The sequence below is a fragment of the Cynoglossus semilaevis genome, chromosome 18 (assembly GCF_000523025.1).
Source record: "Cynoglossus semilaevis isolate Cse_v1.0 chromosome 18, Cse_v1.0, whole genome shotgun sequence".
NCBI classification, from domain to species: Eukaryota; Metazoa; Chordata; class Actinopteri; order Pleuronectiformes; family Cynoglossidae; genus Cynoglossus; species Cynoglossus semilaevis.
The window spans coordinates 9,266,340-9,285,703 of record NC_024324.1 but is presented as its reverse complement, the minus strand read 5'-3'; the positions used below and the strand labels follow the sequence as shown (position 1 = coordinate 9,285,703).

General features: G+C 40.0%; 2 protein-coding genes across 4 annotated transcripts; one reads left to right on the top strand and one right to left on the bottom strand.

The window, feature by feature from the left end:
- The first annotated feature begins 131 nt into the window (after positions 1-131).
- LOC103394264 (cathepsin S-like) lies at positions 132-1,961 on the top strand. Its single transcript, XM_008331493.3, has 8 exons — positions 132-269; positions 383-510; positions 582-704; positions 792-938; positions 1,026-1,250; positions 1,338-1,503; positions 1,585-1,687; positions 1,800-1,961. Exons 2-8 carry the CDS (start codon positions 391-393, stop codon positions 1,897-1,899), a joined length of 984 nt encoding a protein of 327 aa, XP_008329715.1. The 5' UTR covers positions 132-269; positions 383-390; the 3' UTR covers positions 1,900-1,961.
- A 1,992-nt stretch (positions 1,962-3,953) lies between these two features.
- LOC103394265 (synaptic vesicle glycoprotein 2A-like) lies at positions 3,954-19,327 on the bottom strand. Of its 3 annotated transcripts, none has more exons than XM_008331494.3 (13): positions 18,421-19,327; positions 13,054-13,790; positions 12,506-12,686; positions 11,746-11,897; positions 11,341-11,474; positions 11,113-11,202; positions 10,804-10,911; positions 10,224-10,312; positions 9,971-10,135; positions 9,665-9,798; positions 7,821-8,027; positions 7,567-7,726; positions 6,990-7,173 (listed from the first exon to the last, which is right to left on the bottom strand). In XM_008331494.3, exons 2-13 carry the CDS (start codon positions 13,661-13,663, stop codon positions 6,990-6,992), a joined length of 2,214 nt encoding a protein of 737 aa, XP_008329716.1. In that variant the 5' UTR covers positions 13,664-13,790; positions 18,421-19,327. The 3 variants fall into 3 exon arrangements, with proteins under 3 accessions (XP_024920774.1, XP_008329716.1, XP_024920775.1); XM_025065007.1 differs by lacking the exon at positions 18,421-19,327 and adding an exon at positions 18,133-18,394; XM_025065006.1 differs by lacking the exon at positions 18,421-19,327 and having other exon boundaries at positions 3,954-7,173; positions 13,054-13,663.
- Positions 19,328-19,364: the final 37 nt, after the last annotated feature.

Here is a 19,364-nt window from a genome sequence, read left to right as displayed (position 1 = left end):
CTCTAGTGTGATAACAGATAATCGTATTATCAATGAATAATCGTAAGTATCTTTACTAGTTAATGCAGTTCTTCATAGTACTTTTTTCTTAAAATGAGGGGTTTAAAAAAAAAGGTAGTGATGTCACACAGACAACACGAAAACACTTGGTCTCCATTGGTCGGAGGTGAAGAAAAATCAGTGAGTTAATGAGCTGCAGCTGTCGTGAGTAGGTGATAAATGACGTTCTGCCGCGTTTAGTCCAGGGACTTCTCAGGTTGTCGGCCCAGGTATGTTGTTTTAGCGGTTCTTTTTAAATATTAAATATATCGTGTTCATTTGTTAAAGACTGCTGCAGACATACCTTTAAGCCAAGCACTAACCTGTCACCCTCCTTGTCCAGATCCAAACATGTTGCACCACCTGCTCTGCTCCGTCCTCTGTTCCTTTGCGGTGGCCTCCATCAGGGTAGAACTCGACCACCATTGGGATCTTTGGAAAAAGACGCATCAGAAAGAATATTCCTATCAGGTACTAAAACTTGGTTTCATCCTGGGGGTTTTCCCCAGTCTGTGGTTCACTGAATCAATTTGACTTCCCAGGTTGAAGAGCTGGGCCGCAGGCGGATCTGGGAGGAGAACCTAAAAATGATTAACATCCACAACCTGGAAGCATCCATGGGTTTACACACCTACGAACTGGCCATGAACCACTTAGGAGACATGGTGACTGGAAGCCTTTACTTTGTCCTTGTATCTGACACTGTTCTCAGTCACTTTGAGCTGATGGCACTGACTGCCACTGTTCCGTAGACTTCTGAGGAAATAGCCAGCACGTTCTTGGGCACTGTGGTACCAACAGACCTGAAAAGAGTTCCGTCCAACTACAGCAAGATCAGTTCTTTACCATCAACGATGGACTGGAGGAAAAAAGGCCTGGTTACTGAGGTTAAGATGCAGGTGAGCTGTTAGCATCTGGTCCTGAAGTTTAATTGATTAGAGCGATGTTTTACATGAATAATGTTGAGTTACTTACTTCATTTCTAGGGTTCTTGTGGTTCTTGCTGGGCATTCAGTGCAGTTGGAGCTCTGGAGGGGCAGCTGAAGAAGTCCACAGGAGTCCTGATGTCCCTCAGTCCTCAGAATCTGGTCGACTGCTCCAAAAGGTTTGGTAACCAAGGCTGTAACGGCGGCTTCATGACCAACGCCTTCCTATACGTCATTAAAAACCCCGGCATTGACTCTGAGGCTGCCTATCCCTACACTGGCAAAGTAAGGGGAGAAATCAACAACTTGAGTTTGATTGGGTAACTGAATTCTTGACAGTGCATACAGTAACTGTGCTCTTTTATTTTTCAGCCCGGTAAATGCATGTATGACCCGCAGCATCGTGCTGCCAACTGCTCCAGCTACGTCCTGCTGCCAGAGGGGGATGAAGACGCATTGAAAGACGCATTGGTTAAAATTGGTCCCATTTCTGTTGCAATTGATGCGTCGAGGTCAAAGTTCGCCTTCTATCGACACGGTGAGAGCTTGTGACATTACACCAAGTGTTTTTAGATATTTTTAGACTGATCAGTTCATGCCTTTGTGTGTTGTCCAACAGGTGTCTACACTGACCGCAAATGCAGCGACAATGTGAACCACGGTGTCCTCGCTGTGGGTTATGGCAATGAGAGAGGGCGTGACTATTGGCTAGTCAAGAACAGGTGAGACTAAAACCCACCTGTCTGCCCACAGGTGGCAGTAATGGGAACCTATGGGCTAACTTTCTTTTCTTTTTTTTTTTTTTGTTAAACTGTACGTGTGTTTTACATGTAGTTGGGGAAAACATTACGGAGAAGACGGCTACATCAAGATGGCTCGCAACAAACACAACCAGTGTGGCATCGCTCTCTATGCTTGTTATCCCCTGATGTGAAGTTAATGTGACTTTTTCTAGGAATATTTGTAAGTTTACAAAATAAAATGTGATTTCTACCAGATGGTCTGCAGTGACTTCCTATCAAACAACAACTACAAACAACTGGAGGCTGTGCTTCACGAGACATGGCAACATCAAATATTCAGTTAAAGGTGAATGACCCTCAGTGTACCAGTCACAACACATGACAATCTTCAGTTATCATTACAACACATTCAGTTTGTCTCTAGTCGACTGGCAGGTATTTGTTTGACTATCTACAAAAATGGAGGTTCTGTGTAACTGTTTACTGTTACTCAAAAGTGTGAGACCAATCATTTTCTTTTTGTGAAAATGAGAGGCTGTGTCTCTAAACAACACTTTCTGTTGCTGGGATTTGTCAGATATGTTGCTGCCAGTGTCCAGAGAAGTTGCTAAACAAAAGCTTTTACAAAAATTCACAACCAAACTACACAGGTCTACAGTGGCCCAAACAGCAGCTGTAACTGAAGTGATCGATGTCCTGCAATGCAAACAATGACCTTTATTTCTCGTGTTTTATTTCCAGTATAATTTATATTTTTCTCGTAGAACTGGGGAAAACGGCACCAAAGTGCAAAACCCAGCACAAAGAACAACTCTCACATAAAATAAACACAGCACCTTTTCAGCATCACTAAAATGTTCTCAATATCCAGAAGCAATAAATACTGAATTTACCAAGAGTTGGAGTCCTCAGTTACAAAAACACAGACAACACACCATAGAATTCTTTTTTTTGGTGTCATATTTTTGATCTTTTGTTCCACAAATCCTTACTTGCACATACAAACATCTATACAGATCCTACACACAGCACATTGATTTTTCGATTGAACTCACATTTAGAGTAGAACTTCTATTATTAATCAAACAGATCAGAGTCAAAGTAAAGAAATTGAAAGAGGGGGGAGGGAAACAGGAACCTGTTCAGTCCAAAGGACAGTGCAGTTCTTTGCAGATGATGGAGTCATTTTCCAGCACGGGTCTGTGCTGCTTCTGTAAAGATTCATTCAGGGCTGATCCTTGTGCTCTTAAGAGTTGAAAAGATCAGAAACCACGCCGTTAAAAAGTCCTTCACAAATTTCTATCATCACTGAGGGAAGTCTTTAGACCACTATCACTGCCATCACCATTCAAGATACAACTCAAATCAAAGTCCCTTGAATAGTTTATATATGTATATATATCTATATGTATATATATATATATATATATTTGTGTGTATCAATATAAACTTTACATATATTAACATTAAATATTTGCCTTTGACAATTTTTAGACATGAGTTGCAATTTGACACTGGACACTCCTTTTAATTATTGTTGTTTGAGATGATGTTACTTGTTACTGTTACTGTTAGTTCAAATTGGGGAAAACCCCCAACTTTATTTCTCCTCATTTGGACAAATAGATTTTTAAGTCAGATTAATTATTTGACTGATGTTCATCGCAAGCTCTGTTCACTGAAGTCAGGGGTGTCCAAACGCATTTTTGTTCATTTTCTGCCATTCTAATATATATATATATATATATATATAAAATTACCTCCAACCCACACTTTGGACAAGCCTAACTAAAGTGAACTACGCCTTGTTCCTTCCAGGTACTATGTATTGGTATATCTGTAATCAGTTGAATTGCACACATGGAATGCAGGCATATACAGTTCATATTCATATATGTATATATTTAAAGTAACCCAGGTCCCAGGGAGACAAGGAGCACAGTCACCACTAACTTACTTTCAGAACACATACTCAAGTTGGACCAAGTTTTCACCCACTTTGATTAAGAACAATCACTGCAAGCAACAGATCTATGTCATCATACAACAATGAGAACACAAGTTCTTGCTTAAGACAAATAAACGGCTGGCATACAGGACGTCCAAAAGGTCAGACAATACGATACAAACATGCGTCACGATCGGTTGAGTACAGAAGGGTCTGGGGGGGCGTGTCTTCATTTTGGGTTGTGTTCTTTCTACAATGTGGTTCTACAGCAGAGGAACAAGCCGCTTAGTATCTCTGAAACTTTTTCGGGAGAGTTTCATTTTAAAGACCAATTTTTTTTTTTTTTACCAGCAAAAAACACTAATGTCAATAATAAAGAACAGCACAATAAAGTCTACACTGCATATATTGCATTAGGATTTTTTCTTCTTCTTCTTCCAGGGAGCCCGCAGCACAGCGAGGTGTGAAGACCCAACTCAGTCTGTAGCTTTTTACAACTGTTTAAATATATTTCCGTGGTCCCTATCTGAGCTGTATTCATCACAGAGATGAAAGTACGGCAACAGAAAAAGTAGAAAAATAGGTGACAGACTATTTAGAGTCAGTTTATATTCATACACACACACACACACACACATTTACACACAACCCCATACGCAAAAAAAACTTGATGGAAGTTGTTCACATAAAAATCACACAACATTAAGAAGAACAAAAAAAACCCAACAACAACACGGCAACGATTCTCAGAGTGACGATGTTACTGAATAAGGTGACATTTTGAGGAATGCTTAATAAGAATACTATGTCCAATGGTTCATTATGTTCTCAAATATCCAATTAGCAGGGATTTATACAAGAGTATTGTTGTAGTGGTTTTGGACAGGTACGGTTTTAGATTCTCCTTAAAAAGTTCCCATTATTTTGTATAACGTTCCCAGTTCACATTCAACGATAAAAGGAACATCATTTTGGGCAGTAGTAGCTCAGAGGGCTGCGAGAGACCAACTAAAATGGCTGCTGTTTGTTTAATTTGTACATGAATGTTTTCTCTCTGTTTTATATCAATTTGTCATCTTTGTGTACACTGATTTTGTGAATGAAGTCATTGGTTCAGCTGGTGTAACCTCTCAGCTATAACCACAATAAAACAATCACTCACATTCACTATTTAATATCTGTTCGTACGCTAGGCTAATGCCTGAGCTTTATAATGCCTAATATATAATATAATGCCTAATAATATAATTATAATGCCTAATGCCTAAGTTGCCAGGTAGTTAGCATAGCAAAGGACTGAGAGGATTAGTTGTTTTTTTGTTTCTTTGTTTCTTTGTTTTCAAGGTCATATTATTTTTAAATTTGTTTAAAATAAAACAAAAAAAACAAAAACAAAAAAACAACAACCAAAAGCTAATATTTTATGGCAGTGATATTTTTTATGTAAGCTAATTAGCCTTGCTCCCAGTCTTTATACTAAGCTAAACTAAAAAAAGTAGGACAGTGGACTTCCTAAAGTTTATAACATTTCCACTGAACTTTCACACACACACACATAATAAGAGAGGGCAGACGAACATCTTACGCTAAGCATTAATGTTTTTCCATTACCTTAATCTGTCTGCTCAGGGTAGGGGCAACTGATGAAGCAGATAAACACACACACACACACACACACACACCAAAATCCAAAGGATGTTTTCGAGCATCACATGACAATAACACGGTCACTCACTGATTGTCAACACACATATTGATGTACACCTTTGGAGAAATAATACCAAAGTAGTATTGATATGTGTAAAATAACTTCACTTTTCAGAGTGACTGGGTCCACTTCACACCAAACTGACCATAGGAAATCTGTCTGGATTGAATTACCATGATAACAGAGGCTGATAGCGCTATGCACGGGCACAGTTTATAATTTGACTTTTCATGATAAATGATGGCAGTGACTGCACCCATTCAAGCCCTTTAAATTTAAATTGAATTAGTAATTTCATTTATACTTTTCTGTGCCTGACTCTTTGATCGGTTGGACTGCTCAGGTCCTTTTTGTGCTTGCTAAGCCAATGAAATCATAATTAGACTTCCAAGGGTTGTATGGGATTTTTAGAAGCAAATTTTGTGCTTGACAAAGGAAAAATGTATAAATCAATGCATTCAGACTCACTTTGTTACAAAAAAAGAGATTGGCAAAAGTGCTGTGAAAAGAATTAAAAATAATCCCCAAAACTGGTCGTTTGTCTCACATTATGTAACGCATTAGGATTCTATAGCTGCCCACATCTGATATGTAGGTACTGAGAAATAAGTAAAGCAGTGCTTTTTGCTATTTCTCTGTATTTGAGTGAACATTTGTGGCCTACGTTCAATATACCAGATGTGGGCTGTTGTTTTGGAGGCTACTAATGTACTGGCCCAAATTATTTTTTTTATGTTGTATCAGTCTTTGAGGTCCAGTGGTGTTGACAGCAGTAGCACTAGACCACAGCTGAGATAGATTAATAAAAAATGGACAACAAATATAAAACTGCTGTTCAGCTCTTGGATCAACAACAACCTGCAACGATCTGAAACTAATAGAATGAGTCACACACTGTCTCATATATGTCTCTAAGAATCACACATCTCTTTTTTCTGAAATCAGAAGAACTATTGTGAATTTTTGTAATCATGAATTTCAGAAGAGAAATAACCTGGACAAAAAGAAAAACTAAAACACGTCTCTATAGTTTTTTTTTTTTCATGTAGCTGTGAAGGAATTGGCATTTCTGAGTAAGTGGCAGCGGCTGCTTTTAAGAGAAAGTTACCCTGAAAATTAACGTTTGAGGTCTTTTTCATAATCACAAAAGGAAATGGTAGTTGAATGATTACCTGTAAGGTCACAGGAAATGAAAAGGCAGTGTTGAAAGCCAGTGACTGAGTCAGAAAACAGAAGGGAGAAAATCAACCGTCACACGTAAATATTTTTTACCTGTTCCCCCAGGAATGGCTTTTCTCTCTGAAGATCTCTGGGTGTTTTTATCCTAACAGTACATTTTCACGTCAACCACGTTCACCAATGTGACTCTTCTGTTAAAGATCTAATAAAACCTGACAGCAGTTGGATGCAGATTTTTCTAGGATGTTGTTGTGATATCATGACATATCTGTATTCTCTGTGTGTCTGCCTTACTTTTGAAAGACTGGGTTTCTGGGCTTACGGTGGAGATGGCAGTCCGTGTGATGGGCAGCAGCTGAAGCTCTCAAGAGTGTTTGGCTTTTCTTTTCTTTTTTTTCAAATATACTCCAGCTGTAACTCTGCTGCCTACTGCTGGTCACCTCTTCTTACTGCAACACTTGGCCTCTCGTTTCAGGCAACTTGGTTGCAAGGAAACTACCTGCTGCAAGGGCGCCAGCGGCAAATAAAATAGGTACGGCCTTGGTGATGCCCACAAATGACTGGAAGATGCTGATGCCCAGGACAGCGGCCACTTTGCAGAGAGCGTTTAAGAAGCCAAAGGCGGTGGTCCTGGAAAAGATTGTAAAAAGAATTCATGTATGTTTTATCAGAACTTATGAGTCAAAGTAATGGCCATTGTTTCATAAATATTAAGTTTACACACTTACAAACATAGCACAACCACGTGTCTCTCAATCTTTTCAGTCCCTAGAAACTATACTTTACATTTAAACCAATTAATCTGTCATCAGTGTCTGAATCTGAACAAATGTTTCTATGCTTCACATAGGAATTTTAAAATGTTTCTATATCAGATATAGCAGTTAACAAAAGTTTTAAAAACATCCAATTTAATTTTAATAGTAAAAACAGGTGCAATGCATTTAAATTATTTTATAATAATAATAATAATAATAATAATAATAATAATAATAATAATAATGTTCTGTGCTTTACAGTTACCTTTTGTCAGAGGGATAGAGCTCCACTGTGATCACATCCAGGGCGTTCCAGGATGCAATGCTGATGCCACCAAACAGACACAAGAGGGCGATCATCCCTGACTCACTGTTGCCAAACATGAGGAAGAAACAACTGATACAGGAAATGACGCTGGATCCCGCTGTGACAGGGACGACAATGAGATTTGCAGTGAGTTAATGAAACAGCTTCTGTGGTCAGGGCTGAGGGTTCGTCACCTTTGACCTGTTCCTCACCTAACATCCTCAAACGTCCTATTTTGTCCATGAGGAGAGCAGAGACGATGTTGCCAGGCAGCACCGCCAACGTGCCGAGGAAGTTGACAAAGTAAATCATGTAGGCATTGTTGAAGTCGTCGCTGAAGTCCAGTATACAGCCCTCTTTGTTGTGGAGAAACGTGCTGTTGACCAGTTTACAGTTGACAAACCTGTACTTGAATAAATCTGGTGGAAAAAAAGACAGAAAAGTAAATGTAAACACTGTAATGTTGAAAAAAAAATAGTAATAATATAATAATTTAATAAAATGTAAAATGTAAAAAATAAATAGTAATAATATAATAATTTAATAATAATACTGAACAGAAAACACTATGGAAGCTGCAATGTACTTTTTTTTAAGTAGTTCTAGTTAAAAGATAACTGCTTCTTATCCTTAAGATATTTATGGTGTCAACATTTTATCCAAGCTGCAAACCTACAAGAGCAACTTATTTATCTCAACTCTTCTGTTTTGTGTAGCACACTAACATTTGGTATTTCTATCATTGCTACTTGAACCATAACAGCCTTTTCATTTTTCTATTTTTGACTGAAAACATCTGATTTTCACTGCATTCCCCTCTTACTACTGAGACCGGGCCCACACTCTCACATAAATGATTATTTTCCCTAAAAGAGGAAAAGATGGGATGAAATCATCTCCTTCACATGTGCAGAGAAACCGCACACAACACAACGGTTCCTCCAGCGCCATCTGTTCTTAATCAAAATTCCTTTAAGGCAGAGACTTCACGTTAAAACAGACTCCAGTACAATGACTTTTGTTCTCCCAGATTTTTTCAAACATACAAGGAAATGACAGAGCTGATCAGGAGAGGTCAGACGGAGTCTGGTCTGCCTGTTACTGTTTCTGAACGCTGTGCGCTCAGGATTACTGACGACACTAATGGAAACTTCCAATAACCAAAGCCCAATTTTAAAAAAGCCAGTCAAGCATTAAAGAAAGTGCTGAGCGATCAGTTGAATGTGAAATGCATTAATCAGGAATAATTTATGTTTCGCTCTAGAGAACTTTCGACTGCTGTAATTTGTTGAAGAAAAGTTTGAGATGTTTCAAAGCTTTAGAGGTGGAGTCATAGAAGAACAGTAAGACCGACGGACTCTCAGGTGTCTCACCTAGAATGACCTCTGACCTGCCTCAAAGGCTCATGGGAAGAAATGCAGTCAAAATCTTTTTATATTATTTTTTCTTTGTTTTTGTTTTTTGACTTACTATTTAGAGATGACCTCATGCATGTGTACCAAATTTAGGAATTGTTTATTAGCCATAACTGGCTATTCAGTTATCCTATACTTTCAATGAAACAGGAATAATAAAAAAAAAGCATTTCATCAAAGAAACAGTCACACGTGAAACATACAAAATTAAATTAATTTAAAGTCCTCACTGAATTTGTTTATGTTGCTATGGTAACTGTTCTGCTGCAGTGTAAACCATATATAACCAGCGTCAAAGTGTTGCCACGGCAACAGCCCCTCAACCTTTCCTCTTCTATTTAGCTGTGATCGTATGAAATTATATTTGAAAATTATATTTGAAATTATATTCACTGCTCACTAAGGTGGTGAGTTAAATGCAGAAGTCACATTTTGCTGTGCTGTAACAAAATAATCACACCGCTAAAGTAATCATATCGCTGCATCGTTCCCTGGTTTTGCCGCTGCATGTGAAGGAAATCAGTCAGGAGAGACTTCTATCGCTGCATCGTTCCCTGGTTTTGCCGAAAGATAAATATTTAATATTAATGGTTAGATTAGGAGCATCGCAGCGATGCTAATGGACATTCACAGATGTTTACCTGTGTTATAGAACAAACTGGCAACGAAGGTGCAGTTTCTGAAGAAGGTGTGTGTGGAGGTGATGTCCTCAAAGTAGCACTCCTCAAACACAGAGTCTTCAAACACCATGGACTTCATCTTCAGGTTGAGGAACCTGGGGAACAAAAGAAATCTCTGAGTCTTGATACTACAGTATAAACATGACAAATATCCTGCTGTACTTCACCTTCAGGCTGCTAGCATAGAGAAAACTGCACTGTTTAAAATCAACTGTTCATTTAGTTGTTATGGCAGTTGTTAAAAGCTGCAGCTCACTCAACACCTACTTATCATTAAAGTAGTATCCTTCACGGTGCACTTGGTTTTCCAGGGTGAAGTTAAAGGTCACGTGTTCCACTCGCTCCTTGGTGAAGGTCTTCGTCTTTGACTCGTACTCCTGCTTCTGGATGTACTTGATCATGTCGGGGAACCACACCGTCAGGCCATAGTAGCTACAAATGCAAGAATAACAAATGAGAAGAGGTTCTTACAGTGACTGTAAACTCCAGTAATATCCCATGTCCAAGTGTTTGAATTTACCTGAAAGACATGGTGAACCAAACGGCCATGAGCATGAAGGTTGTTCGTTTGTACTCCGGGCTGAAGCAGGCCAGGATATTCTTGCGTATCTGGATTGTTTCGCAGGAAAATGTAAAACATGTGTTACAGTGCTTCTTTATCATTATGCCCTAGGCGTAGTTTCTGCAGGTATACAGCAGATGGTGCAGCAGAACGCCCAGAAGGAAAACAAGCAGCAGATTATTATGTCAGATTACAACTGCACAGAAATGACACTACAAAAATGTACAAAACAAATAAAATAAATAAAAAAACATCATGTTAAAAACCTATCTGAGACAAATGTGAAGATGTACTAACTGTAACACTGCAGGTTTCACTGATCTCAGGAGAATTTCTTGCATCTCAAATTGGCTGCAGGTGTTTTCTGCAAGTTTTTTTTTTACCCCAAAGCAGCTGCATGACTATAAAAACATCCATTTACTCAGACGAGCTCCAAACACAGCTGGTTGACGTATGTGTGACTTATATTCTCTCACGTTGTGAGGACACACAGCTGGTTGACGGATGTGTGACTTATATTCTCTCACGTTGTTCTCACCTGTTGGGAGAGGCTCATAATCTTCAGTCTGTAACGTTGCCAAACTGGAGTGTCGGTGCCAGTGTCCACCAACTCATCCACCGGCTTCACCGTTTTGATGGAGGTGACCTTGGATCAAAGACATAGGTGTTTCAAAGGCAGGACTGATGTTGTGTGGGTTTTGTTTTGTTTTTTTTCATCAGAGAGAAAAAAAATGAAATGCGGCTGCAGATTTTTATGAAATACACTCTAAAGGAAAACTGTGTGTTTGTGTATCTGTTACAGGGCAACAAAACCTCCATTCTGTAACTGATCTGCTCTGTTACTCACAGAGAACACCCTCTCTGGGTAGCCTTTAGCTCGCATGTTTGTGTCGTGAACCTGCTTCAGAATCATCCAGCCTTCGTCGTGTTTGCCGTTCTGTCACAGGGAAAAACAAGGGAAAAGGTCACACTTTGCCTCACCTTTATTTACAGGAAAAGATATTGAGGAAGTAATTTGTTATTTGACTTTAAGAATCATGTTAGTTATCGCTGCCGAGTGGGGATCGACTCTAACCTCCAGGTAGAAGCGTGGGCTCTCAGGCACGGCGTTGAGGGCGGCGATGGCGGCCACTGAGGGAAAGGCACACACTAACACAAACACACGCCAGCTGTGGAACTGATATGCTGAACCCATCTGGAAACTCCAACCTTAGGATACAAAAACAAATCAATGAATATAAATCAGCTCACACGATGCAGCAGTAACTCCCACAGACGGGCAAGACAAGAATGGAAAAAAAATGAAATATAATACACAGATTATTTTTAATCAATCCCTTAGCTACTGCAATGATGATTTTTTTTACTAACTTTCATCTATATCAGGCTTGGTTTACAAACTGAGCTTTCAGCTATGATAAGAGTAGTTTGTGACTAAACGAGAAACTCACCAAATCCTGCCATTATTCCAGGTGCTTACCATAATGGGGTATAATGGCCCAGGCCATGGCCGAGGCGTAGATCCCCCCGATCATCCAGAACATGCAGAGCCAGCTGAGGTGCTCACCACGTTTCTCCTGAGACAAAAACTCAGAATAGTAGGAAAACACGATGGGAATTGATCCACCAATCCTGGAAGAGAGGAAACCAACCAGGGTATATCAGATTAACGTTAACTTAATTTTGTTTCATGACAGAAAGTATTACTCAATAAATTCAGGATACTTAAAGCATTAGGATGAAGTATTCGACTTTTCACATTTGTGATGTTGTGTTTTTATTGGTTTGTGTTAAAAATTTACAGAAGCTCATGGAAAAGGTTATTAACTAAGATGTCAAAACGTTCTCTAAACTTCAGGGGTGCAGATTTAGAGATTTATAGCTCAGAGAAGACACCAACAAATTATACATCTTTAATTAATAATCCTTCATTATCATTTCACTTCTGCTAGAAGATACAGATGATCATTTTCAGCTTCATTTCACTCATCACTTATAAAAGGTCTTTTGTATGGAAATTATCAGTGTTGATCATTTGTATTAACATAAATGCATTAAAAGGAACAGGCAGTAACTAATGGATGGATGGATAATTGCAATAATATCTGTGTGTTTGTGGATTATTCTTGTTTTTCTCTGACTTGCTAATGAAAACCAGCATTCACTGCAAATGAACATCTGACGAATTACACTCAAGTCTAACGACCCAGATCAAAACAGAAAATAGTTTTTGCAATTACCCAACGCCTGAGAGGAGGCGGCAAAACAGGAAGGTGCTGTAGCCCTGGACGAAGGAAGAGAAGAAGGAGAATACGCTGTTGATGGAGAGCGAGATGAGAAGAGACTGTCGACGGCCTATCCGATCTGCCAGAGCCCCCCAGAGGAAAGCCCCGACCATCATCCCAAAATATACAATCAGACCTGAGGGCGGAGAAGAGCAAGAATTTATCAGTGGTTTTGTTTCTTTTCTTTTCTGTTTTCTAACAAAACTGTATAAACTACTGCTGTTTGATGGCAGCACTGAGGGCTTGTCTTACAGAACGGTCGTTAAAAAGACACTTCCTAAGTCTCGTCACATTAGTAGCTTTTTGTCCACAGAGGTAACATTTGGTTAGATTTTTAAACACCATCTACAACATGAACAGAGATGATCTTTTCACTGGTTCATAGAGTTAGAGATAGACGAGAGTGCTAAGTACGTTTTTTTTTAAATCAACAAATGCCACTCTATCTTCTTTGTCAAATATATCCCACTTCAGGCTTACTGTCACTTGTAGAGGACTCTTACCCAGCATGCTCTTGTTAGGTTCAGACAGACACATGTCCTTTTCAGCACTGGGAAGGACGAAGCCCACCACAAAGATCTCCACACCGTCTGCCATCAGTGCCAGTCCCAGTACGAAGTACAGGCACCACTGGAACTTCCCGTGACCACATTCCTGCAGAATGGTCTCGTACTGTTGAGCCAGCTCCTCCTGGTCCTTCCTCCTCTCAGCCTCGGACACTCCGATATCTCTGAACTGCTGAGCACCGGCCCCCATGGATCCTTGCCCTCCCGCCAGGCTATCTTTGCCTGACTCAGCCCTGGGGATTCCCTGGTACTCGCCTTCATAGATCTCGTCATCCTCGTCGTGACCCTCCGTGGAGTCACTGTGACCTCCCTCGTCGTCGTTGGCAGCCTGGCTGTCTCCGCGGTAGTAACCTCCATCTTGACTTCCCTGCACTGGGTAATCGTCGTCATCGTCCTGCTCGAAACGGCTGTAGGAGCGCATGCTGTACTCGTCGCTCACCCGGTCCACCGAGCGGCCGACCTTCTTGGACGCTTGGCGCTTCACTTCTTTGGCAATGTCTTTGGCACCTTTTATGAAGGCAGTCCGGTTTTGGTAGTTCTCTTCCATTTTGTTAAGGGGTTCAGATGAGGCAACGGTGGTCGGGGGTCGACTGAGGAGCCCACCTGAACAGATTGTTCAGGATACACCTCAGGTATTTGAAGGTTGCTTGACAGACAACGGGCTCTCTGTAGGTCTGGAGAAGAAAAAGCAGAGTTCTACAGTGAAGTCGACCATAGAATACAGTTTCAGACCGCAGTGTGGGAGGTAAAGAGAAATACTTAGTGGGATATAAAGGGAAGTAGCCGTGTGGAATGTAAAAGATCTGCTAACATTTACATCAGAATTAGTATTTACACCTTCAACCATTCATTTATCTGTCCATTGATTGATTCTTTACTGCCTTTCCTTTGAGAACTGTTTGGAAAGCTGCATGAAATCCCAGCCCTCATTAAGCCAGCCTCGGTCTCGCTGCACTGGCTCAGTTTTTGAACAGTGAGAGGAAAGTGTGTGGGAGGAAAACCCACACATGCACACGCAGGAGGGGGTAGGCAGTCTACAAAGATGCACAAAACAGCTATAAAACAACACTGGACAGAAGCAAAGCTGCCACATACAAACCCATCGCAACTGGACGGATGGGAAACAACCATAAAGAGGTAGACAACGCTACAGTGGGACACAAAACAACATCACTGAAAGGCAAACTGTCAACAAAGCTAGGAAAAAAAATATTTTTCAGACAGTGGAAATTTAAGCTGGAGGCAGACATAATGACAAGGTTTGACACATTATATTTCTGCACACTGTCAACTCCATTCCTGCCAGTTATTCGGTTCTATTTTCTTTATAATAACCATGGCCTTAGACGATGCCTGTTCTGTTCCCACAAGCAGCTTATTCAATATCACACTTGGCATGGTCTATGGGCTGAGTCACATACAGGCTGCAGTTAATGAGTTCAGACACTAGGGCCTCAAACAATCAGTGTATTTTCTAATGGATGCTACTTGCTTCCTGCAGAAGCGTCGAAGAGCTAAATCACCCTGACGCAACTTCACCGTGACTGAAACGGTGATCCAGAAGATCAGACATGAGGTGAAGATAAAAGAACATCACAGTTAACTATCTTCACTGCCAGTCTGCTCTCCTGATCAGACACGGCACGTCAACAACTCTTCATCACGTCAGTTCGAGCCAGCACGGAATGAATGTCGAGTCCTCAAAGTAAACATTGGCTTTAGAATTCACCACGTGATCAATAGTGAGGAAAACAACACGTTTCACGTCATGGATTAATGAAATAGAACCTTAAATCTCCTTTAATGAAAAAAAAAACAACCTGAATGATTAGTGATGTAACAGTGATGTGTACTGAAATAAATGAGGCATGAAATTGAGAAGAGAACAGAAAGTGATGCACCTGCCTCTGCTGTGGAGTCACATTACCCATTAATACCGCACTGACATGTACAGTTGGCTGCTGATCAACACATACAGTATACATGTCTCTGTACTGATACACTGTGTCAGTGTGTCACTGAGATTATGGTGCAGTCGAACAACAGGGTCCCAGTGGTCACCAGTCTGACCTTGGTCTCTAACACAATGTTCCACAAATTAGTTCATCCAATAGAAGCTTTTGTTTATTTTTAGCTTAATGTTACAATATATTTCTATATATATATTTGATGATAGCACATGGCAAGTTACAGGTTAATGTTTAGTTGTCTTTTCTACTGGCTTTTTTACAGACTTTAGCTGTTTAATTACAAAATGTTTTGCCTGTTTCTTAATGAACTGACTTTTTTTTTATCGCTCATTTTACCAAGATCTTCCTGGATTGATAATTTCTGGGTTTTTATTTTTAAATAATTATGATGTCAGAGGTTTATCTTTAGATTTCAATCAGGTAACTAACTGTAAATGTACAAGTAGGGGGAATGGCTGTCAGTGTGTATGTTTAAAGAAGTTGTTAACCAACCACAGATACACATCACCAGTAATAAACCAGATGATTCCTGTCATATTCTATTACAAAGACCTCAACCATCACGTCTGCACAGCCACACATCCTTCACAGTCAGTATGACAACATTATTTGCCGATGCTGGTCAAGACAGAAACACCAGGCCTGGTCGGGACCGCTGTCACATGTGAACATGTGGGCAGACCCCGACAGACCTGTGATCACTCTCAGTTACCAAGCAGAAGGTCTACAACAATATGAGCCTATAATTGGATTATAGAGATGTTTGATTTACACACACACCCACACAGGTTCTACCAGTATTGTCCGGGGATGAAATGGCAGAAACAATATTGTTAACAACGGCTCGATGTCACCGCAGGGCCCCGGAAATGAAGCAGCTGGATGAAGATTAGCCTCAGTTCTCTTTACTGTTGTAATTGTCAATATAGATAACAATAGACAATGACCTGCATTGGTGTTTCAACAATATAAACATATTGATGGAGGTTTGACACTCCTTGAATTTATAATTATCGCAGCAGATACAAAACGTCAACATTTGCACAAAACCAACAATTACCCCATTAAGTCAATGCAAAAGAAAAGAAAAGAAAAGAAAATATATATATATATATCATTTGGGATAATTCCTTGCTTTATAAAAAGGTTTATAAATTATTATGATGTGGTCATGATAGCAGTAACAGCCGTTGTAATCTGCCTTGATTTTTATGTAGCTATTCCCATATCAATACTTCTCCCCCACAGCAAAATGTTTTGACTTTCAACACGTTATTAATATTGTATTATAAGGAGAGAAAAATGAGCAACAAAATATAGTTTTTGCCTGCAGCACTGAAATGGTTAGAGCTGCACTGAGGGCTGGAAAAAAAATAGATTAGAGTCTACACTTCAGATATGAACCACAATAAATCACCAACAACTCTTAGAGCCATTAGTGACTTGTATCAAAGACAGACTGAACAACGAGCTAATGACTTTTTTCTCTAGCACGTAGAATATTAGGACAGAATTTAAGACTTTAGGTGGAAGGACGTTTTCTTATATTACCATCACTGTTATTGTTGTTATTGCTTTTTAATGACTGTACCAGCATGTGTGTTTAATTGCTTAAAATCTAACAGTTCTCTCGTTATCTACTTGATGATATCTTTAGCACTTATTTTTTTTAACGCCTCAAAATTTATGGAATTTTACCTAGTTACCATGGGTGTAGCATGAATCGGACACAATGGAGGAATTCCGACACAAACTTCAGCTAATGTTTAGCAATATTTGACTAACGTTTTTTTGCAGCATTTTAGTTTTATTACAGTGTTTGATGTTAATTTTGAATCTTTTTGATTACCTTGCCACATTTATTCGTTATTTTCCGATTACACAGAACACAACAACACAAGCAAACCTCACGTCAGTTGTTTAACAACTCTTTCTGCCTTTAAGGGAAAACACAATGCATGAAAATCACTTTCTCTACTTTATATTTGTTGAGAAGTAATACAAATTCATAACAAGTAATCCAGGAAGACAGTTAATTTATTTGGCACGAACAAAACAAACCCAATTACGACATGCTCTACTTGACCAAAGATATGGAAGCCTAGCCTGACATCTGTCCAGAAAGAAAATAAATAATTTCTTCTTATTAATATTTCTTAGTTCCTTTCTTTGACAATTCACTTTGCAGAGGTTTGTGAGAAGGTGCTAATTTATGAATGTGACGTGCTGTGCTGTCTTTCCAGGGCTGACATCATTTGCAACATTTTACTACAATATTATGGGCCGTAGTACTGAACCGAGGTTTCACAGAACTGACAATATTTAAAGGTCTTCAACACACACATACATACATACAATGACCTGCGTCACTGACTGAAGACCTTCACACACATTTCATCTCATGTTCCATTGTCAAGCTGACAGCATCTCTGCAGCCATCACACAGCCCAGCAGTAGCAGCCCTGTCAGTGGTGAAGGAGAGGAAGGCTTGAGGAGCAGGAGGAGGGAAATTACTGCTCCCTGGTCTCCCCCTGCCCCCCACCCCCTCTATCTACCCTCCCTCCACACCCCGTCTAAAAAAACTGTAGTATTTTTTTTCAACCCTCATTCAAAAATCAATCAGCATCAGGTTACCACTTCTTTACAAGGCCAAGCAGGTCAGACAGCCATCGTCACTATCATCAACATCAGCATCTTCTCCTGCACTTAAAAAGGCTCATTAAGAAGGTTTTTTATCCGTTAAAGTGAGGTGACGGCTGATGTGGACACCTGAAGATATCATCAGCACCAACATCATCCACGGTAAACAGCCCCCTGCCCTCCGGCCAAAGGATTATTCACAAATATCAGTGTTTTCGCACATTCGGATTTGACGACAGGGAGTTGGTTTTTGCTGCACGAGCAGCATTTATGCAGAAACTGAATGATGCAGGGTTAAACACGAGCGGACTTGTCTCTCCAGGGGAGGTAGTAAAAAAAAAAAAGGCCTCGTCGCTAAGAGGCCAGTTTCCACAGCATACCAAATAAACCCGATTATAATACTAACCTGACGATAAATAGCCGAAAGACTGCTCGTCTGTTTCCGGACGCCTGTGCTCGTTCCAACAAATCACGCTCAGTTAAATCTTGTCACGACTTGGATTAGATTAAAAACGCGATTCACAGGAATTATACTAATTGCTGTGATGGAGAAGAACACGCCCATCACATCTTCTTCCTCATTTTGACGTCTCCATCCAACCAAATGAAAAAGACAACAAAAACAAAACAAAACAAAAGAAAAAGAAAAAAACATAATCCATCTTCTTTGGTAAAGGGTTAATTTCAATCTTACCTTATTTCCTGCGTTGGTGCGCGAGTGTGTGCTGCCTCTCCAGCCTGGAGTTGGTGATGATGAGGATGAAGAAGAGGAGGAGGATGGAGATGATGATGCGTACGAGGCTGTTGCTCTGAAGCGAGTGGTGATGATGATGATGCTGCTGCTGCTGTGCGGTGTGGAGGAGAGAAGCCCACGCCATCCACACACATACACACAGAGGGGTCCCCTCCCCCCACACAGACCCTCAGCACACGCCTGTGCATCTGAAAAAAGAAATACTCGTTAATTATGCATCACTTACGCCTTAATGCACTAATTTTTACGTCATGACGCTAACATACTGTTGGTGTTACATTTTCAACGCTAAACACACATACAGTAAATGTCTAAATTGGAATACAGTATCACGCATGCGCACATAAACACTATAATAAAAATAAATGATAAAGAAGCGAGGTAATTTTTTTATCTTAGACGAAAGAAAGTCTGACACGCTTTCGCGGCGGTTACAAATAGCTGATTTCATGCGCGTTAAATTTCATGAATTACCAAACCTCACACACGTGTAAGTACACCTGACTCTGGTTGCCATGCCAACCACTTGCCATATTATGCATGTAAGAGACGTGTGATTTTCCTCACATATGCCAACCAACGTCATCGTTTTCAACGGGTTTTTTTCCCCCAGTATCTCGCTGACAACTGCAGCAACGCGCACATATTTAACATGTAAAAGGATACAATTATTCTCAAATAATAACCGTGTAAATACGGCTTTTAAGCAGAACAGCGCAGCTGCTCAATACAGTAAACAGGAAATAATCTCTTGTGCTCACGTGATCCTTTCGCGTGAGCACTTGAAACTTTTCGGGGAAGGTTCGGTAACTGACGAAAAAAAATATTTCGAAAAACAAAAGCACTTTCACAGGATATGGCAATAAATGTTCTGTTGCACAAAG